This window comes from Salmo salar, chromosome 03 (genome assembly GCF_965601325.2).
Source record: "Salmo salar chromosome 03, fSalSal1, whole genome shotgun sequence".
NCBI classification, from domain to species: domain Eukaryota; kingdom Metazoa; phylum Chordata; class Actinopteri; order Salmoniformes; family Salmonidae; genus Salmo; species Salmo salar.
The window spans coordinates 17774211-17797950 of record NC_138293.1 but is presented as its reverse complement, the minus strand read 5'-3'; the positions used below and the strand labels follow the sequence as shown (position 1 = coordinate 17797950).

Genomic DNA, 23740 nt, shown 5'->3' with positions numbered 1-23740 from the left:
GGAATCCTCCCAAAGAGAAGAAACACCATTGGTTATCATTTGCTTCCCATGTCAACTAATGTTAGTGGCACCATTTCTTTGTGTGTTTTCACTAGTGTTTTCACTAACTCTCTGAATCGAAGTTAAACAGCAAAACACAAAAATTCAAAGGACTTTGTCTCCAAGTGAGGCCAAAATTTTAGGCCTGTAAAACTGATTTAATGATTTGGGCTCCTCACATTCTGACTGCAGCACAGCAGACTACAGACTTGACTCACTGGGTCTGAGTTCAAATGGAAGCCAGTCTGAAACTGTAATACTTCACCTATAGCCCCCAGTATTCTACCTCTCTATTTAAGCTGTCAAAGACAACACAAAACAGATGTCAAAAACAAAATAAAAAGTGCTATATCAAAAACAAATCAAATGTCATCAACTAATATCAGAATCTAACCTAAGGAAGGATTTATAACCGGAGGTTAAATTTGAGTGTTAGTTTTAACAACAAAAACATAACTATTTAGCTATTTGTCACGTGTGCTCCCTCTCCGGCCTCTAGGTCACCAGGCTGCTCATTAGGGCGCACACCTGTCACCAGCGTTAGGTGCAGGTGACAGGCGAATGACACTCACCTGGACTCCATCACCTCCTTGATTACCTGCCCTATATATGTCACTCCCTTTGGTTTCTTCCCCAGTCGTCATTGTTTCTGTTCTATGTCGGTGCGCTGTTCGTGTTTCTTGTTTTGTTCTTTTATTTTGAAATGTTTTCACTCCCTGAACTTGCTTCCCGACTTTCAGCGTACATCGTTACAATATTAGCCAAATGGTGTCAGATGTCAGCAGCTGTGACCTCGTGACAAGAAAGACACACATATTCTCACTAAACTGTTTATGTTGCTGTGGCAGCTCTACTTAATGGGCCATCACGGAGAGACGTGTTGACACGGGCCTGAAACCTCTACTGGAGTACACATTGGCCTACGTACTGACAGTTTAAATAGCCTCTGAGGTACTGCTTAACCTGTCCAAAAATCAGCAATGATCATTACTGACGTTTGATCAGACTTTAAAATGTCTTCATTATTAGGGCCATGTAACCTGCCTGACCTGGGAAGAAGAGTGTCTGACCTACCAGGACAGTTTTGGTTGTGTGCTGATCAGTTGTTGTATGTCTGGATTGATCGGTGGTAGAATGCGTGGACTTGGTCCTCTCCTCTTCGTGTCGATGAACCCAGCCTCTCAGGTTCTGAGCCAGACTAGAGTGGAGGGGAAGAACCAATATTCAGTTAGAAATCATACTTTATTAATTATATTGATTGCCTGAAAGAAAATTTGCTTTCTATTCATGTTGGGAGTGAACTTGGTAGCCATATTGTATTTTATGATGACGGAATTATAAAACGTTTGATTTTCAGGGATTTTTTTATTTAAAGGCTGTTGAAGGCTGCTGCTGGCTTTCATACAGTATGAACCTCATCCCTCTCAAATGGTGTGACGGTTTGAAAATTGTGTGGAGCTAAAGTGTGGGCAATCAGTTTTTATACTGAGCACCATCCATCTTTTCAGTCACATCTTTTCAATGTGACGGCGTCAAAACGACTGGTGAACACTTTGGTTTGATGAGTGGTCCACATGGATCACATTAGAGTCTACTTAACAATGAGGAGGACAAAGTCTAGCTCTTCAGAGAGTACTGAGTGGACTCATTGATACTCAATTGAGGTAGCTATCACCGTGACTTCAATATGGAATTCAAATTCTGAAATCAATGTACCCAAGTCTTACCTAACTGGATGTTCTAATCTTGCTTTCATACTGGCGATATAGACAAGAAGGCTGGAAGATTGAGGCTAAGTACAGATGTAAGATCTTAAATTGACCATTATTGTCACAGCAAAATATTCCTGCAGCAACTGGATTTGAAAGTTTAGTCCATAATGTTGCTTGAACGGTGGTGAGGCTATTAGCTGGCCAAAAGTAGGCTACATGAAAAGTACAATACTGATAATATAACCGTGTGTTAGTGTGGGTTTTCATGAATATATGTCAATCGCGAAGCTCACACTAAGATACAGGAAAGTTCTCAGCAAAAAAAGAGTGATCAAATTAAGATCCTACAGTTGTAGAACCGAATGATGTGCTGGTAAAAGGCTACTGATCAGATTGACTTTGTTAGTACTGACCGGAGGGACTTGGTCCTGGAGACAGAAGAGTGGGAAGTCATGTCCTCTGGAGCATAGTCCTCCCACCTAGAGCACAGAGATGGGGAGGGAGGGGGGGAAGGAAGAAAGGAAGTAAGGAAGGGGGAGAGGTAGGGAGGGAGGGAGGGAGGGGTGAGGAGAGGTAGGGAGGGAGGGAGGGGTGAGGAAAGGGAGCGAGGGAGTGAGGGAGGGATGAGGAGAGGTGGGAGAGAAAGAGAGATAACAGAAACAAAGGGGTAGATTAAGAGAGAGCCGGGAAGCGAGGGAAACAATCATCAACAACACATTCCCCTCCCCTCTGTGATCTCGTTGTGATTCAGCTGCTGATATGCTACAGGACCATGCTGCGGTACGTTGTGGGTTTTCTTTGTGGTCTATGGACCTTAATGCATTAACCGGAATACCAGTCACTTACTCTGGACGTCCCAGGTGTTCATCAGTTCTAAATGAGCATCTGAAGCAAAAACTGTGCAGATGACTCAATAGACAAAACAAGTTGATGAATGAAGTCATAAATGAAAGAACGGGTTAAGTTGATGAATGATGTTGTCACGCCTCCCTGGCGCTCAAGGGCGCCTGGCTGCCCAGCATTACACACTCCTGCCACCATCATTACGCACACCTGCTTCCCTCGTCACACGCATCAGCAATTCATTGGACTCACCTGGACTCAATCCCCTGCTTTCATTACCTCCCCTATATCAGTCTGTTCCCGAGGTTGTTCTCTGACTTCAGCATATTGTCATGTCATTTGTTCCCCATTCTGACGCTGTTCCTGTTCTGTCACTTGTCCGTTCATTAAATGTGTACTCCCTGTACCTGCTGCTCATCTCCAGCGTCGGTTCTTACAGATGTCATAAATTAAAGGTGTTGAGTTTATGAATGAAGTCATACATTAAAGAAGGAATTGAGTTGATTAACGAAGTCATAAATAAAGATGGCGTAGAGTTGATTATTGATGACATACATTAAAGAAGGGGTTGAGTTGATGAATGATGTCATAAACTAAATAACGGGTTGAGTTGATGAATGATGTCATAAACTAAATAACGGGTTGAGTTGATGAATGATGTCATAAACTAAATAACGGGTTGAGTTGATGAATGATGTCATAAACTAAATAACGGGTTGAGTTGATGAATGATGTCATAAACTAAATAACGGGTTGAGTTGATGAATGATGTCATAAACTAAATAACGGCTTGAGTTGATGAATGATGTCAAACTAAATAACGGGTTGAGTTGATGAATGATGTCATAAACTAAATAACGGGTTGAGTTGATGAATGATGTCAAACTAAATAACGGGTTGAGTTGATGAATGATGTCATAAACTAAATAACGGGTTGAGTTGATGAATGATGTCATAAACTAAATAACGGGTTGAGTTGATGAATGATGTCAAACTAAATAACGGGTTGAGTTGATGAATGATGTCATAAACTAAATAACGGGTTGAGTTGATGAATGATGTCATAAACTAAATAACGGGTTGAGTTGATAAGTTTTACGGAGTTTTGCTCAGTCAGCTGCAACAATAACCAGCAGAGCCAGTGGGATCTTCTTCATACACAAACGCAGGTAGGCACAGACACACACAGCAGGAGCACAGAGGTTGGACTGGATTTCTCCTGGGAATAGTTAGATAAATGGTCTGTTCCCGAAATCTGTGTGGAACATCCACTTGTCCGGATGAGCCCTGGGCTTCAGATCAGAACAGCACAATAGGGTGGAGAACAGGCACATAAGCCAAAAAGGAGGAGTCCACACACATAAACTTTGATGACATTCAGTATTGTGTTCTATAGCCTGGGCCCAGATGACCAAGCTATCGGTTACATAATGCTCCACTCCTTAAGTGGTCTCTCTCAGTGGGAAACTGTGTAACCTTCTCCAAGCCTTCCAGTTAGCCTTCTGCTGTACTACTACAAGGTATTTGTAGTGAAGTTATGTAGTACTTTGTAGCAGGGAGCTGGACACATGGGGACAACCGGTGGTGAGCCAGGAGTATATAAATAGTCTGTCAATCTGGAGATCAATAGATTGTTTGCAGGAGTGATATACAGGAGGGCTTATCCACGGCACAGCGCATGCTGTCTGCAAATATGTCTGTCATCTCTTAAGGCCTCTGTTGTGTGCTTTGTATCACTCGTGCCAAAATAAATACTCAGTCAACTATATGACTTGTACACAGCAAGGTCAAAATCTTTGACTGAGTGAGATACAGATGTAGGATCTTAATTTCATCACTATTTTGTTTATAAGAATTAAATGCAAACTTGTAGTGTATTTCTCATTTCCACGTAGAAATGTTTTTCTTGATTTGCCCCAACAAAAAATGTATTAACCCCTACAAAAATGTCCATAAATTATAATCCACATAATAATTCACATTTCCTGTTGATGCAGGATTGTTTTTCTGCTGTAGCAAACTGGCTCAAATTAAGATCCTACACCTGTATACACAACACAAGTATAACTAGTGCTGAAATTATACACTGATGTTATAGAGGAAACTTGCGAGACAACATTACAGTTTGATTTTGCCAAGTTGGTTCAAATTAAACTGGCCACTAAAAAGAGACGCCACGAGTAATACTATTATATTGTGCTCTGCTTGCAACACTCCAATTCAACACAGTGATTTTTCACCACAGAATGATGAGTCTAATTAAGGTAAATATATGAGTCCTGTATAAGCTTTTGGCTAACCCCGTCACATTTACATGGATGTTGCATTACTGTAATATTGATGTTGATTCATGTGCACTGTCCCCTATAAATAAATAAATACATAAATAAATAAATACATGGATATTATCACCAAGATAAAATGAGCAATCTTTCCATTCCAACAAAGAAAACAGGGCTGGAAATAGATGCTTAGTCAAACTGAAACGACCGGCCAATTCCTCTACAGTTCTGGTACCCTGGACAGTATGAAGTTCTCTTGGATGGATCCGATTCTCCTCCAAAAGCCAACACTTGAGGGTACCCACTTCTCTTTAATTCAGCTTTTTTGTCCTTTTTAAAAAACAAAATATTATTCCTGGGTCGTGAGCATTTTGCAAAAGCAAAGATGTGACTTTAAAGCCTATCAATCCAAGCCTGTGCCTAACTCTTCTAATGCACTCGATGTGTAAATAGACTTGTTAATCAGAAGTCAGTGAAAGACTTAGCAGAAACCATTGGATCTCCTTGTTACATAGCGCTGCACCAAAGCAAGTAGGCCCCCCGCCCTCTCTCTCCCTCCCTCAGTCCGTCCGTCTGTCCGTGTGTGCATACAGTACACAGCATTATATGTAGATTGGGCCAGAAACTCTCGAGGACCCCTCATGTTCTTGTTGTGGGAATTACCTGTCCTGGGATTGGTGGGATTGTGGGTACTGAGCGTCCATCGGCTCCAATGGGGACTGGGGGGCTGGTGTTTCCTCCCCTCTCCTCTGTTGTAGGTCGGGGGAGAAGCTGAGCAGATGACGGCTGCTTTGTGGCATCCCCGTGGACAGACTTGAGCTGCTGGGCTCTGACTCCCACACACTGAGACCAGAGGGACAGGGTCTTCAGTTACACAAGCCATGCCAAACATGGCAAAAACAACATGGACTAACACACACATGTTCAAGAACATTAGAGCATTACAGACCTTAAAGCATTTCCCTTAGAGGACCGAATCATTCTGCAGTGAATCAGTCACACACAAACATAGACAAACACACAGACACACACAGACACGCATTCACATACAATGGTGGCTAAAGCCATTACAAAGATCAAAAAAAGTTTCAATTTGACAATTTCATGGTAGTGTTTAATTTGTTATAAATCCATAAAGGCTATTCAAACATTTTTCTCAAAAAGTTCAAACGTTTTATGAAAAAGGTCAAAATGCACACAAGCTTGAAACAAGCAAGACGGGTGATGAAGACAAGAAGAATAGTGATCACAACAACAGGTCAGGAAGTAGAGGATTGGTCATTGTGGTCAGACTACAGACTTAAAACCACACAGAGACTTCACCTGGCTTAGGAGAGGCGTAACTTAAATCATTGTGTGTGAAAAAAAATCTAAGATTTTAATTTACGCTCTAGGCTAAATTTTAAATACTTTATCTGAATCCACAAATCACATTACATCAAGGAATGATTCAAACATTTCAAAGTTCTTGGATACAAGGGCACTTTAGGATAGAAAAAGTACCTTCTCCACCCAGCTAGGCTGCCCATAACTGCTGAAACAGAGCAGTACCTTCTCCACCCAGCTAGGCTGCCCATAACTGCTGAAACAGAGCAGTACCTTCTCCACCCAGCTAGGCTGCCCATAAATGCTGAAACAGAGCAGTACCTTCTCCACCCAGCTAGGCTGCCCATAACTGCTGAAACAGAGCAGTACCTTCTCCACCCAGCTAGGCTGCCCATAACTGCTGAAACAGAGCAGTACCTTCTCCACCCAGCTAGGCTGCCCATAAGTGCTGAAACAGAGCAGTACCTTCTCCACCCAGCTAGGCTGCCCATAACTGCTGAAACAGAGCAGAACCTTCTCCACCCAGCTAGGCTGCCCATAAGTGCTGAAACAGAGCAGTACCTTCTCCACCCAGCTAGGCTGCCCATAACTGCTGAAACAGAGCAGTACCTTCTCCACCCAGCTAGGCTGCCCATAAGTGCTGAAACAGAGCAGTACCTTCTCCACCCAGCTAGGCTGCCCATAACTGCTGAAACAGAGCAGTACCTTCTCCACCCAGCTAGGCTGCCCATAACTGCTGAAACAGAGCAGTACCTTCTCCACCCAGCTAGGCTGCCCATAACTGCTGAAACAGAGCAGTACCTTCTCCACCCAGCTAGGCTGCCCATAACTGCTGAAACAGAGCAGTACCTTCTCCACCCAGCTAGGCTGCCCATAACTGCTGAAACAGAGCAGAACCTTCTCCACCCAGCTAGGCTGCCCATAAGTGCTGAAACAGAGCAGTACCTTCTCCACCCAGCTAGGCTGCCCATAACTGCTGAAACAGAGCAGTACCTTGCCAGTTGCTTTGCCTTAGTCTTAGACAGACCTGCAATCTGAAGGCCACGCACCGTAAGCCTATGTATACACACACACAGACACACACACACAAGCATACATACCCATATACACACACACACACGTAGGCACACTTGCACCCGCACGCACGCACACACACACACACATTACACACACACACACACACACACACACACACACACACACACACACACACACACACACACACACACACACACACACACACACACACACACACACACAGAGAAGAGGATAATAAACTTGTGGCCTCCTACTCGAGCCAAAACAATACGAGACCCAGTAAGATTTGACAGAGGTACTCAACACAATAATGCCAAAGAGTGGTCAAAATCTTGTGCAATAGTATCAAATGAAAACACACCCCATATAAAAAAACACACCCCTAACCAATGCCTTTTTCTAAATGCCTGGAAATGAATCCAAAACGTGTGAGTGACAAAAGATAAACCCAGCAGGACCTTAATAATTGAAAAAACATTTGATATTGACTTGAGCTATGACTGGAAACATTAGCGAAAGTTCGCTGTCCCTGGCCAGGGTTTATTGAGAGGATTCAAAGGAACATGTCCAATCGGAACGGAGTGATAGAATACATTTGGAGTCTATAAATAAGCTGATCTCCAGGTTTCATTTCTGAACCGGCCGGCGTGAAAGGGAAGCAACGCTCCCCTGTTCCTAGTTCTGGGATTCTGGGAAGCCTGAGCGTATGGAAAACTCAAGAGAGCCCTTCTCCTCTCCCGACTCTCAGCCAACTTTCCGAAGCCTTCCTCCGTGAGAAAAAAAAAGATTGGATTTGGCCCTTTTTCTGAGACATTGGGAGAAAACGTGTAATTTATACAGCATGTTTGTGAATTATCGGGCTCTGGACACGGCAAAGAGATGACTGACTGGCTGGCTGACATAAAAGCCCCCCATTGACAGACAGACAGACAGACAGACAGACAGACAGACAGACAGACAGACAGACAGACAGACAGACAGACAGACAGACAGACAGACAGACAGACAGACAGACAGACAGACAGACAGACAGACAGACAGACAGACAGACAGACAGACCGACCGACCTCAGGGGACCAGTGTTGAGCACGAAGAACACCAGGACGACCATGAGACACACAGCCCGTCTCTTTGGAGCTGTCACCTTTAGCATAGTGTTCTGTGAAGAAAAGTGCAGAAAAATTCCCTGACTGGATCAGTACAAGCTCTGAACTGGCAACTGTATCAAATCATCCCAGATCAGTGATTACTGCACATCAAAGACGCGAGAAATAGAAATGGATGAGTTCTACAGATGTAGGACCTTAATTTGAACCAGTTTGCTCCAGCAGGAAAATAAAGCTGCAGCAACAGAAAATGTGAATTATTATGTTGATTAAGATTAATGGACATTTTTGTAGGGGTTGATACATTTTTTGTAAGGGAAAGTGGAAATTACACACTTCAGAAGCCTTTTTAAACCTCAAATACACTACAAGTTTAAAACGTCCTGCATTGCAGGAAAGTTCTCCTGCAATAGGGTGATCAAATTAAGATCCTACATCTGTATGAGTGGGCGATCTGGTGTCTGAAGTCAGTGCATATGTGAAAGCAGTGGAATGGAACCCTCACTTAAACATATCAATTTGTGTCAGATCAGTGATTGCTTCAGGAAGCGAGGAAGTAAGGATACGTTTGGAAAGTATTCACACAGGGGCCCTGTGTTTCTATCCCGTCTCACCTCAGTGAGCAGTCCGTCCAGCTGGGTTCTGAGGGATCCGTTCTCCTGGAGCAGCCTCTGGTTCTCACACAGCGCCCCCCTGAGACGGGCCTCCAGGGCCTGCAGGGCCTCCTTCCTCCTCAGCCTAGACAGCGTGGCCGACTCACGGTTCTTCACCATCCTTTGCTGCCGCCGCTCCACACACACCTGGCCAGGCGGAGAGGGAGGGATTGATAAAATAATGTGACTGACATGGTCATACAGAGATGCTTTTATGGGAAAGTTCAAAGTAAATCCATATTTCAGCATGGATGTATGAGAAAATCAAACGCATACAATCATGGTGTTGCAAATACCATGCATCAGCTTACTCCTCCTACTCAGAACACATTAACAATTCAAAATGGATGTCCACAACACAGGAGAGTTTGAGGATTATATAATATGAGTACATTGGCCTTGGCTCGGGCATGCAGATGATGTTGGCTGTAGGTTTACAAAACCAATCTGTTGACACCAGTTACACCAGACATAAGCCATACCTGGCAGTAACACCTTTCGGTCGCCATCTTGTCCGCCCAGACAGAGCACCTGCAGTACGCAGCTCTAAGCTACTTGTTTGTCTAACAGCACATATATTCAGTCACACCCAATAGGTACAGCTGCTGCAAAAGATGGAAAAACTGACGCAGAATCATCAATTACAAGCTGATAATGACTCCAGCATGTTTCTGCAGAACAGACTTCACACGCACGCACTGCCTTTTTCCATCTCTGAGTGGACTGAGAGCTGGATTAGTGGTGGGATCATTTAATGACAGCAATATATAGAGAGGGAGGGAGGGAGGGAGGGAGGGAGGGAGGGAGGGAGGGAGGGAGGGAGGGAGGGAGGGAGGGAGGGAGGGAGGGAGGGAGGGAGGGCATTTTCAGAGTGAACTAAATTACCAAAAGAAGAATGTTCTTGCGATGTTTTAGGTGATAAAATAAACAACTTTATGAGTAACAATGCACATTTAAAACAGCATCAGTTCCATCTCATTTGTATAAAGCAGACAGCATTTGATTATGTCAATCCAGACCCATATATAGAGATTTATTCTATATGTAGACTAAGTCTCCACCCACTGGGCAAAAACTGGTTGAATCAATGTTATGTCCACGTCCGTTCAACCCAAAAAATGAATGTGATGATGTTGAATCAACGTAAGGGCATTTCGTCTTTTTTTGACCAAACTTTTAACCTAAATTCAATGACATGTTGATTATATATATATAGGGATATACAGTGGGGGGAAAAAGTATTTGATCCCCTGCCGATTTTGTACGTTTGCCCACTGATAAAGAAAGGATCAGTCTATAATTTTAATGGTAGATTTATTTGAACAGTGAGAGACAGAATAACAACAAAAATATCCAGAAAAACGCATGTCAAAAATGTTATAAATTGATTTGCATTTTAATGAGGGGAAATAAGTATTTGACCCCCTCTCAATCAGAAAGATTTCTGGCTCCCAGGTGTCTTTTATAAAGGTAACGAGCTGAGATTAGGAGCACACTCTTAAAGGGAGTGCTCCTAACCGCAGCTTTGTTACCTGTAAAAAAGACACCTGTCCACAGAAGCAATCAATCAGATTCCAAACTCTCCACCATGGCCAAGACCAAAGAGCTCTCCAAGGATGTCAGGGACAAGATTGTAGACCTACACAAGGCTGGAATGGGCTACAAGACCATCGCAAGCAGCTTGGTGAGAAGGTGACAACATTTGGTGCGATTATTCGCAAATGGAAGAAACACAAAAGAACTGTCAATGTCCCTCGGCCTGGGGCTCCATGCAAGATCTCACCTCGTGGGGTTGCAATGATCATGAGAACGGTGAGGAATCAGCCCAGAACTACACGGGAGGTTCTTGTCAATGATCTCAAGGCAGCTGGGACCATAGTCACCAAGAAAACAATTGGTAACACACTACGCCGTGAAGGACTGAAATCCTGCAGCGCACGCAAGGTCCCCCAGTTCAAGAATACATATACATGCCTGTCTGAAGTTTGCCAATGAACATCTGAATGATTCAGAGGACAACTGGTGAAAGTGTTGTGGTCAGATGAGACCAAAATGGAGCTCTTTGGCATCAACTCAACTCGCCGTGTTTGGAGGAGGAGGAATGCTGCCAATGACCCCAAGAACACCATCCCCACCGTCAAACATGGAGGTGGAAACATTATGCTTTGGGGGTATTTTTCTGCTAAGGGGACAGGACAACTTCACCACATTAAAGGGACGATGGACGGGGACATGTACCGTCAAATCTTGGGTGAGAACATCCTTCCCTCAGCCAGGGCATTGAAAATGGGTCGTGGATAGGTATTCCAGCATGACAATGACCCAAAACACACGGCCAAGGCAACAAAGGAGTGGCTCAGGAAGAAGCACATTAAGGTCCTGGAGTGGCCTAGCCAGTCTCCAAACCTTAATCCCATAGAAAATCTGTGGAGGGAGCTGAAGGTTCGAGTTGCCAAACGTCAGCCTCGAAACCTTAATGACTTGGAGAAGATCTGCAAAGAGGATTGGGACAAAATCCCTCCTGAGATGTGTGCAAACCTGGTGGCCAATTACAAGAAACGTCTGACCTCTGTGATTGCCAACAAGGGTTTTGCCACCAAGTACTAAGTCATGTTTTGCAGAGGGGTTAAATACTTATTTCCCTCATTAAAATGCAAATCATTAGATAACATTTTTGACATGCGGTTTTCTGGATTTTTTTGTTGTTATTCTGTCTCTCACTGTTCAAATAAACCTACCATTAAAATTATAGACTGATCATTTCTTTGTAAGTGGGCAAACGTACAAAATCAGAAGGGGATCAAATACTTTTTTCCCCCACTGTATATATACTGCTCAAAAAATAAAGGGAACACTTAAACAACACATCCTAGATCTGAATGAAATAAATCATCTTATTAAATACTTTTTTCTTTACATAGTTGAATGTGCTGACAACAAAATCACACAAAAATAATCAATGGAAATCCAATTTATCAACCAATGGAGGTCTGGATTTGGAGTCAAAATTAAAGTGGAAAACCACACTACAGGCTGATCTAACTTTGATGTAATGTCCTTAAAACAAGTCAAAATGAGGCTCAGTAGTGTGTGTGGCCTCCACGTGCCTGTATGACCTCCCTACAACGCCTGGGCATGCTCCTGATGAGGTGGCGGATGGTCTCCTGAGGGATCTCCTCCCAGACCTGGACTAAAGCATCCGCCAACTCCTGGACAGTCTGGTGCAACGTGGCGTTGGTGGATGGAGCGAGACATGATGTCCCAGATGTGCTCAATTGGATTCAGGTCTGGGGAACGGGCGGGCCAGTCCATAGCATCAATGCCTTCCTCTTGCAGGAACTGCTGACACACTCCAGCCACACAAGGTCTAGCATTGTCTTGCATTAGGAGGAACCCAGGGCCAACCGCACCAGCATATGGTCTCACAAGGGGTCTGAGGATCTCATCTCGGTACCTAATGGCAGTCAGGCTACCTCTGGCGAGCACATGGAGGGCTGTGCGGCCCCCCAAAGAAATGCCACCCCACACCATGACTGACCCACCGCCAAACTGGTCATGCTGGAGGATGTTGCAGGCAGCAGAAAGTTCTCCACAGCATCTCCAGACTCTGTCACGTCTGTCACGTGCTCAGTGTGAACCTGCTTTCATCTGTGAAGAGCACAGGGCGCCAGTGGCGAATTTGCCAATCTTGGTGTTCTCTGGCAAATGCCAAACGTCCTGCACGGTGTTGGGCTGTAAGCACAACCCCCACCTGTGGACGTCGGGCCTTCATACCACCCTCATGGAGTCTGTTTCTGACTGTTTGAGCAGACACATGCACATTTGTGGCCTGCTGGAGGTTATTTTGCAGGGCTCTGGCAGTGCTCCTCCTTGCACAAAGGCGGAGGTAGCAGTCCTGCTGCTGGGTTGTTGCCCTCCTACGGACTCCTCCACATCTCCTGATGTACTGGCCTGTCTCCTGGTAGCGCCTCCATGCTCTGGACACTACGCTGACAGACACAGCAAACCTTCATGCCACAGCTCGCATTAATGTGCCATCCTGGATGAGCTGCACTACCTGAGCCACTTGTGTGGGTTGTAGACTCCGTCTCATGCTACCACTAGAGTGAAAGCACCGCCAGCATTCAAAAGTGACCAAAACATCAGCCAGGAAGCATAGGAACTGAGAAGTGGTCTGTGGTCCCCACCTGCAGAACCACTCCTTTATTGGGGGTGTCTTGCTAATTGCCTATAATTTCTACCTGTTGTCTATTCCATTTGCACAACAGCATGTGAAATGTATTGTCAATCAGTGTTGCTTCCTAAGTGGACAGTTTGATTTCACAGAAGTGTGATTGACTTGGAGTTACATTGTGTTGATTAAGTGTTCCCTTTATTTTTTTGAGCAGTGTATATATTTTTTTATATTCACGTTAGTTCACAACTCAACCAAATGTATATCAAAACTAAACATTGAACATTCATAACACTGCCTAGCAGTTGACTAACATACATTCTGTTGTCCTCCAATGCCCTCTCTGAGACTAGTATTTCTACCACTGAGCCTTAGACCACAGGAGAACCCCACTAAAGTCTACTGCTCCAGCTCTTTCACTGCTTTCTCCTCTGCACCCCATCTCTGAGGCCATGCTTCGTAACATATCTGATAGCGCGGCTTTTGGAGCTATGCAAATTCAGACTACACTGTTTTATTTGGTCTCCATAGAAACATATTCGTTTCGGTGGGGGGGACCTGCCAGGTCCTGAGAAATCAAAAAGAGCATGTCTGGTTACCCAATGCTGGGGGAGTGGGGGATACAAGTCCTGCAAGGGGAAAGTCAAACCCTGCCATTAAGCAACCACTGTATAGGCAACAGAACAAACCACCCCTCCTCCACAATGGTAGACAGAGTCAGCAATCTGGCGCTTCACTGGCTCTAGTGTAAACTGGGGAGCTTGAATAAGAGGCTGAAAATGAGTTTGATATGAAGCTATATGAATCGGCATATGAGTCTCTACTCTCTAGAGATGTAGATTTCAGCTGTTGACTGCAGGTTTGTTGATGTTGCACTCTGATTGGGCGGTGGGGGGAAAAGTCAGCAGTTTTTGTGCAGTGAGATAACATAAGGCTTGCAGAACCATCAAATTATTGTTTTATGGTGGTATTCTGCCGTTGCAATGTTTATACAGTGCCTTTGTTTACAAACGCATGCACGCACACTTCTTAATCTGAGTATTGGCATCTACGGTACCTGAGAGGGATGTCTACCTGGTAGTCCTAAAGAATATGTTTTTAACAGTACCCAAAACCATTCAGGGGTTTTATTTGCTCACAGGAAAAGGGCTACTACATACAGTAAATACCGAGATGTGAGTTTGATTGAATTGAGCGACCAAGTCATCATACTGTACCCTGACTTCCTGTGCATACAGTACATTCGGAAAGTATTCAGACCCCTTGACTTTTTCCACATTTTGTTCAGTTACAGCCTTGTTTTTTTCTCATCAATCTACACACAATACCCCATAATGACAAAGTAAAACAGGTTTTTTGAAATTTTTGTAAATGTATTACAAATAAAAAAACATAAATACCTTATTTACATAAGTTTTCAGACCCTTTGCTATGAGACTCAAAATGAAGGTCAGGTGAATCCTGTTTCCATTGATCATCCTCGAGATGTTTCTACAACTTGATTAGAGTCCACCTGTGGTAAATTCAACTGATTGGACATGATTTCGAAAGGCACACACCTGTCTATACAAGGTCCTACAGTTGACAGTGCATGTCCATTCAAAAACCAAGCCACGAGGTCAAAGGAATTGTCCATAGAGCTCAGAGACAGGATTGTGTCAAGGCACAGATCTGGGGAAGGGTACCAAAACATTTCTGCAGCATTGAAGGTCCCCAAGAACACAGTGTCCTGCATAATTCTTAAATGGAAGAAGTTTGGAACCACTAAGACTCTTCCTAGAGCTGGCTGCCCGTCCAAACTGAGCAATCGGGGGAGAAAGGCCTTGGTCAGTGAGATGACAAAGAACCCGATGGTCACTCTGACAGAGCTCCAGAGTTCCTTTGTGGAGATGGGAGAACCTTCCAGAAGGACAACCATCTCTGCAGCACTCTACCATTCAGGCCTTTATAGTAGAGTGGCCAGATGGAAGCCACTCCTCAGCAAAAGGCACATGACAGCCCTGCTTGGAGCTTGCCAAAGGACTCTCAGACTAAAGGACTCTTTGCCAAAGGACTCTCAGAACATGAAAAACGTGATTCTCTGGTCTGATGAAACCAAGATTGAACTCTTTGGCCTGTATGCCAAGCGTCACGTCTGGAGGAAATCTGGTACCATCCCTACGGTGAAGCATGGTGGTGGCAGCATCATGCTATGGGGATGTTTTTCAGCGGCATGGACTGGGAGACTAGTCAGAATCGAGGGAAAGATGAACCGAGCATCGCTGCAGAAAGATCCTTGATGAAAACCTGCTCCAGAGCACTCAGGACCTCAGACTGGGGCGAAGGTTCACCTTCCAACAAGACAACGACCCTAAGCACACAGCCAAGACAACGCAGGAGTAGCTTCGGGACAAGTCTCTGAATGTCCTTGAGTGGCCCAGCCAGAGCCCGGACTTGAACCCGATCGAACATCTCTGGAGAGACCTCAAAATAGCTGTGCAGCTTCCCATCCAACATGACAGAGCTTGAGAGGAACTACATAGAAGAATGGGAGAAACTCCCCAAATACAGGTGTGCCAAGCTTGTAGCTTCATACCCAAGAAGCCTCAAGGCTGTATTTCTACCTACTGTCTATTCCATTTGCACAACAGCATGTGAAATGTATTGTCAATCAGTGTTGCTTCCTAAATGGACAGTTTGATTTCACAGAAGTGTGATTGACTTGGAGTTACATTGTGTTGATTAAGTGTTCCCTTTATTTTTTTGAGCAGTGTATATATTTTTTTACATTCATGTTTGTTCACAACTCAACCAAATGTATATCAAAACTAAACATTGAACATTCATAACACTGCCTAGCAGTTGACTAACATACATTCTGTTGTCCTCCAATGCCCTCTCTGAGATTAGTATTTCTACCACTGAGCCATAGACCACAGGAGAACCCCGCTAAAGTCTACTGCTCCAGCTCTTTCACTGCTTTCTCCTCTGCACCCCATCTCTGAGGCCATGCTTCGTAACATATCTGATAGCGCGGCTTTTGGAGCTATGCAAATTCAAGGCTGTATTTGCTGCCAAAGTTGCTTCAACAAAGTACTGAGTAAAGTACATATAAATGTGATATTTCAGTGTTTTACTTTTAATAAACTTGCAAAAAAAATCTAAAACCTGTTTTTGCTTTGTCATTATGGGGTATTGTGTGTAGATTGATGAGGGAGATTTAATCCATTTTAGAATAATGCTGTAACGTAACAAAATGTAGAAAAAGTCAAGGGGTGTGAATACTTTCCGAATGCACTGTAAACTGTATTTCTTCAAGACAGTGAATTATATTCCAAATCCAACAAAGGTTCTCAAGCCTTCTCCACCACCATGAGCCATACAAATGATCTATCTATTCCTACTGTACTTGTCTGTTTGTTTTTCGGTGCAGCTAAGCCAGTGATACTACTACAGTACATCACAACAGGGAACATGGATTCTGTCAGTGAGAGGTGATGTCACAGGTTTGATGTGTAAGATCTGCTGAGGTAAAGGGTTTCATGGAAAACATCCAATAGACACTAGACAATTACATTTACATTTTGGTAAGTTAGCAGACGCTCATATCCAGAGGTTAGCATTTTTCATAATGAATCTTGTTCTGGAGGCAGGTCTGTAAAGTGGTCACTAGCTAGCATAGCCACAAAATCATAACATCTGATTTTAACCCTAACCTTAACCACACTGCTAAATCTAATGCCTAACCGTAATCTTAAATGAAATATTTTTACAAGATAGACAATTTTGACGTTGTAGCTGGTATATACAGTTGAAGTTGGAAGTTTACATACCCCTAGCCAAATACATTTAATCTCAGTTTTTCACAATTCCTGACATTTAATCCTAGTAAATATTCCCTGTCTTAGGTCAGTTAGGATCACCACTTTATTTTAAGAATGTCAGAATAATAGTAGAGATAATGATTTATTTCAGTTTTTCTTTCTTTCATCACATTCCCAGTGGGTCAGAAGTTTACATACACTCAATTAGTATTTGGTAGCATTGCCTTTAAATTGTTTAACTTGGGTCAAACGTTTTGGGTAGCCTTCCACAAGCTTCCCACAATAAGTTTGGGGGAATTTTGGCCCATTCCTTCTGACAAAGCTGGTGTAACTGAGTCAGGTTTGTAGGTCTCCTTGCTCGCACACACTTTTTCAGTTCTGCCCACAGATTTTCTATAGGATTGATGTCAGGGCTTTGTGATGGCCACTCCAAATACCTTGACTTTGTTGTCCTTAACCCATCTTGCCACAACTTTGGAAGTTTGCTTGGGGTCATTGTCCATTTGGAAGACCCATTTGTGACCAAGCTTTAACTTCCTGACTGATGTCTTGAGATGTTGCTTCAATATATCCACATAATTTTCCATCCTCATGATGCCATCTATTTTGTGAAGTGCACCAGTTCCTCCTTCAACAAAGCACCCCCACAACATGATGCTGCCACCCCCGTGCTTCACAGTTGGGATGGTGTTCTTCGGCTTGCAAGCCTCCCCCTTTTTCCTCCAAACATAACGATGGTCATTATGGCCAAACAGTTATTTTTTTGTTTCATCAGACCAGAGGAAAGTACGATCTTTGTCCCCATGTGCAGTTGCAAACCGTAGTCTGGCTTTTTAATAGCGGTTTTGGAGCAGTGGCTTCTTCCTTGCTCAGCGGCCTTTCAGGTTATGTTGATATAGGACTCGTTTTACTGTGGATATAGATACTTTTGTACCTGTTTCCTCCAGCATCTTCACGAAGTCCTTTGCTGTTGTTCTGGGATTGATTTGCACTTCTCGTACCAAAGAACGCGTTTCCTTCCTGAGTGGTATGACGGCTGCGTGGTCCCATGGTGTTTATACTTGCGTACTATTGTTTGTACAGATGAACATGGTTCCTTCAGGCATTTGAAATTGCTCCCAAGGATTAACCAGACTTGTGGAGGTTTCCCATTTTTTTCTGAGGTCTTTGCTGATTTCTTTTGATTTTCCCATGATGTTTAGCAAAGAGGCACTAAGTTTGAAGGTAGGCCTTGAAATACATCCACAGGTACACGTCCAATTGACTCAGATGATGTCAATTAGCCTATCAGAAGCTTCTAAAGCCGTGACATAATTTTCAGGAATTTTCCAAGCTGTTTAAAGGCACAGTCAATTTAGTGTATGTAAACTTCTGACCCACTGGAATTGTGAAACAGTGAATTATAAGTGAAATAATCTGTCTGTAAACAATTGTTGGAAAAATTACTTGTGTCATGCACAAAGTAGATATCCTAACCGACTTGCCAAAACTATAGTTTGTTAACAAGAAATGTGTGGAGTGGTTGAAAAACGAGTTTTAATGACTCCAACCTAAGTGTTTGTAAACTTCCGACTTCAACTGTATCTATAGGGAAATCGCTCAATTCTTCCTCCAGGACAAGACTCATGACACTAAACGTCAACCTGCTCGACATACAGTCAGACTGCATAATGGAGTTCTTTAAAATAATCACCGTTCAGTAGCTGTTACCAGTAAGAAACAAATGATTGGTACGAGTCCACCGGAATTGAGAGTAGTAAAACTACATTGGTCCTACATATATTTAGCATCGCAAGCTGCCTGATCTGGCAATCAGGGGTAATCAGTGGTATTTATGAGGCTAAAATAGATTACTGAATAGCTCTAAAACCATGCCATGCGGTCATGTGTGATAGGATAAGTAACAGAAAAGGGCTGTGAAAGTCTGTGATAGGCTGTGAATATATCAGTGCTAAGGGGTGTTATTAGGTACGAGGCAAAGCCAGAAGCCACTGTCATGTTTTACCAGTGGTGTCCACGATTGTTTTATCTCCTCTTTGGTTTGACAGAAAGATAAATCACCCATCATCCTATGGGCCTCCTCCGCCCTTGGGAACAGACAGATAGGACTTTCAAAAGACCCATTCAGACACTATGCCCTGCTAAGGTTCCCATGGGGGTTAAAGGTCAAACATAATTCATTACCAGCCAGACATGAGTCCCCTGGGACTGGACGAGGAAGACTATGACCTCTTCTCCCTGACCTGATGGTTGGTCCGTCATCGTAAACAAACAACTTCCTCACATACGCGGATGCACACACAGGCACACCCACACACAAGCCATCCTTGTCTTGTAGAAAGGTGACAAGCCATGACACAGCAAAATGCTTATCTTTCAAAGAAAGTTCCCAGCACTAAATTCTTGCCATCACACAGCAATGAAGCTTTGGAGATGGCTAATGCTTCTAACACAGAGACTCAAAGAAGGTCTGGAATCAAACAGAATATTTTAGGGGGTGGTTTGCTCACAGCTCTTTTTGTGCAACCGTGAGTGAGATTGCCATTACAGTTTATCTAATCTAATCTGTTGTTATGCCATCACATTCTAACCACAGTGGCCTTGTGGTTAGAATGTCTGCCCTGAGATTGCAAGGTTAGGAGTTCAATCCTTGGCTGAGTCATACCAAAGACTGTAAAAATGAGACCTGGTACATCTCCGCTTAGCTTTCAACATTGGGGTATGGCTCTGCAATAGACAAGCGTCCTGTCTATATCAAGCTGTCTCACGGTACAGAAACAGGACTCATACTTTCTCGCACCTCGCAAGGTTACTTACTTATGGCCAGTGATGGTATCTTGTCAATTGAGAGCTGTCTTGTGTAGAGAGAGCTAGCACACTTGATTCAATTTGTCAACTAACACCTATGGCATTTTAACCATATAATATATCTGACCAGAAAAAATAACCCTGTATAGTTCTTCAAAAGGTTCCTTGTAGAACCTTTGACATTGATAAAAGGTTCCTAATAGAACCATTCTCCATAAAGGTTCTATAAAGAACCATTCAAACCCTTTTTGGTGCTATATAGAACATTTATTTTAATAGTTATTTATAGAACCTTAGGAAAGGGTTCTTAATAGCACCATAAAGGTTCCATTTAGAACCATATGAGCATGGTTCTTTATAGAACCTTCATAAAAGGGTTATATCGTTATGAGCCAAAGAACCCTTATTTGGCACTATATAGAACCATTTGTTTTTAGTGTATAGCTCTTGGATATCGAAGCGGAAAAAACACATTTCACTGTAATTAATTAGAGACTAAAGTAATAACATTTTCTGAGGTTGTCTAAGAGTTCAGCCAAGGTCATGATGCGGTCTGAAAATAGCACTGTCATATTGAGAAAGTAGGAAATAATTATGAAATTATGTTTTCTTTGTTGACTGTTTTATGTCTCTGTTGGGCTACCATATCAATATTTCAATTTCATATTTTTCCAGCCAAGTTCGAAAAAAGATTAAACTTCTAGAATTGATTACAAGCTGTTAACAAACTGACTGAACCAACACAACTCTACATTTATTACTAGGGCTACTCTGTCAAATGTTTTTGCCAAGCTCTACCACAGTGAAACCCAAATAGCGTAGCATTAATTAAAGAGATTTTATTGGAGAAACCTCTGCCTCAAAACAATAAGATAATATTTTTATTCTTCTAATGTTGGCTTATCCACTCCACTCTCCTCAATTTGAGAAAAGTCCAATAATAGTATTGCACGTAGCGAGTCATGAACACAGTGCTACACATGGTCCTAAACAGTGATTAACCGTTATACGTTATTATTCCGTCAAGACAAGGCTAAATAAACCAGTCGCTCCAGCTGTCCTTATGTCACCTTGTTGGAATGGTTAAGTAAAGTGAAGGGGCTTTCCTATGCAGACCTGAGTGCAACTACTTTTTGAAATCTGTCAAATACTTGTACCATTTGTTCCAGCCTGCCTGGTGTGCCAGATGGGTGGTATTTGCAACTGTTCTATTGGTCCCTTTGCACCACACAAGCTCAATCAAGACCATTTTAAGTATTTACAACTATTTTAAATACTATTTGTACCTAGTGTTGGAATGGTTAAGTAGACTCAGAGGGATTTCCTACACCCAGCACTGGTTAAATAGTGAACAGAACACATGCTGGGTTATTTTGACCCAGCCAGTTGGGTTGCTTGAATAATCCAAACATGGGTTACTTTAGCCATCAGCTGGGTATTTTTTACTCTCATGCTGGGTTTACCTAGTAGTTGGGTCTTTTAAAATGTATGTTACAATGCCTACCAGGCACAAGTTGTCCCCAGTAATACTAACATTTACTCTACGATGATGACACACATGCCAACAGGCCAAATCTAAACACATGTTGACTTTAGGGACCACTTCAAGAACAAACTGAAATATCCCAGTTGTGTAACGAGACAGCTATATGTTTTAGGTATACGTTTTGCGTTCCGAAAAAACAATGTTCTAGATGTTTCTCTTCTCTCCTCGAAAAAGAAAAGGAGAGCCTCATACTCTAGAAGCTCAGATGCAATAATTGAATACCAACGTGTGGACAGCCAAGCTGTGTTTGTCAGGCTATAATGACAGCCAAGCTGTCTTCATCAGGCTATAATGATAGCCAAGCTGTCTTCATCCAGCTTTAATGATAGCCAAGCTGTCTTCATCAGGTAAAAATGACAGCCAAGCTGTCTTCATCAGGTTAAAATGACAACCAAGCTGTCTTCATCAGGTTAAAATGACAGCCAAGCTGTCTTCATCAGGTTATAATGACAGCCAAGCTGTCTTCATCAGGTTATAATGACAGCCAAGCTGTCTTCATCAGGCTTTAATGACAGCCAAGCTGTCTTCATCAGGTAAAAATGACAGCCAAGCTGTCTTCATCAGGCTTTATTGACAGCCAAGCTGTCTTCATCAGGTAAAAATGACAGCCAAGCTGTCTTCATCAGGCTTTAATGACAGCCAAGCTGTCTTCATCAGGCTTTAATGACAGCCAAGCTGTCTTCATCAGGCTATAATGACAGCCAAGCTGTCTTCATCAGGTTATAATGACAGCCAAGCTGTCTTCATCAGGCTTTAATGACAGCCAAGCTGTCTTCATTAAGCAATAATGACAGCCAAACTGTCTTCATCAAGCTATAATGACAGACAAGCTGTCTTCATCAGGCTATAACAACCGCCAAGCTGTCTTCATTAGGTAAAAATGACAGCCAAGCTGTCTTCATCAGGTTACAATGACAACCAAGCTGTCTTCATCAGGCTACGATGACAGCCAAGCTGTCTTCATCAGGCTACGATGACAGCCAAGCTGTCTTCATCAGGTTATAATGACAGCCAAGCTGTCTTCATCAGGCTTTAATGACAGCCAAGCTGTCTTCATCAGGCTATAATGACAGCCAAGCTGTCTTCATCAGGTTATAATGACAGCCAAGCTGTCTTCATCAGGCTTTAATGACAGCCAAGCTGTCTTCATCAGGCTTTAATGACAGCCAAGCTGTCTTCATCAGGCTATAATGACAGCCAAGCTGTCTTCATCAGGTTATAATGACAGCCAAGCTGTCTTCATCAGGCTTTAATGACAGCCAAGCTGTCTTCATTAAGCAATAATGACAGCCAAACTGTCTTCATCAAGCTATAATGACAGACAAGCTGTCTTCATCAGGCTATAACAACCGCCAAGCTGTCTTCATTAGGTAAAAATGACAGCCAAGCTGTCTTCATCAGGTTACAATGACAACCAAGCTGTCTTCATCAGGCTACAATGACAGCCAAGCTGTCTTCATCAGGCTACAATGACAGCCAAGCTGTCTTCATCAGGCTACGATGACAGCCAAGCTGTCTTCATCAGGTTATAATGACAGCCAAGCTGTCTTCATCAGGCTATAATGACAGCCAAGCTGTCTTCATCAGGCTATAATGATAGCCAAGCTGTCTTCATCCAGCTTTAATGATAGCCAAGCTGTCTTCATCAGGTTATAATGACAGCCAAGCTGTCTTCATCAGGTTATAATGACAGCCAAGCTGTCTTCATCAGGTTAAAATGACAGCCAAGCTGTCTTCATCAGGTTATAATGACAGCCAAGCTGTCTTCATCAGGTTATAATGACAGCCAAGCTGTCTTCAGCAGGCTATAATGATAGCCAAGCTGTCTTCATCCAGCTTTAATGATAGCCAAGCTGTCTTCATCAGGTTAAAATGACAACCAAGCTGTCTTCATCAGGCTACAATGACAGCCAAGCTGTCTTCATCAGGCTACGATGACAGCCAAGCCGTCATCATCAGGCTACAATGACAGCCAAGCCGTCTTCATCAGGCTATAATGACAGCCAAGCCGTCTTGATCAGGCTATAATGACAGCCAAGCCGTCTTGATCAGGCTATAATGACAGCCAAGCCGTCTTGATCAGGCTATAATGACAGCCAAGCTGTCTTCATCAGGTTTTAATGACAGCCAAGCTGTCTTCATCAGGCTTTAATGACAGCCAAGCTGTCTTCATCAGGCTTTAATGACAGCCAAGCTGTCTTCATCAGGCTTTAATGACAGCCAAGCTGTCTTCATCAGGCTTTAATGACAGCCAAGCTGTCTTCATCAGGCTTTAATGACAGCCAAGCTGTCTTCATCAGGTAAAAATGACAGCCAAGCTGTCTTCATCAGGCTTTAATGACAGCCAAGCTGTCTTCATCAGGTTAAAATGACAACCAAGCTGTCTTCATCAGGTTAAAATGACAGCCAA

The 23740-nt window shown here is 43.1% G+C and overlaps 1 protein-coding gene across 8 annotated transcripts in view; it reads right to left on the bottom strand.

The window, feature by feature from the left end:
- LOC106599111 (cyclic AMP-dependent transcription factor ATF-6 alpha) overlaps positions 1–23740 on the bottom strand; it is a 67780-nt gene that overhangs the window by 29186 nt on the left and 14854 nt on the right. For all 8 annotated transcript variants that reach the window (XM_045714576.2, XM_082973306.1, XM_045714572.2 and 5 more), the window contains 5 exons: positions 8961–9146; positions 8308–8399; positions 5540–5719; positions 2165–2230; positions 1114–1237 (listed from right to left, as the gene is read on the bottom strand). In XM_045714576.2, coding sequence (XP_045570532.1) covers positions 1114–1237; positions 2165–2230; positions 5540–5719; positions 8308–8399; positions 8961–9146 — 648 coding nt within the window. The remainder of the gene's footprint in view (positions 1–1113; positions 1238–2164; positions 2231–5539; positions 5720–8307; positions 8400–8960; positions 9147–23740) is intronic.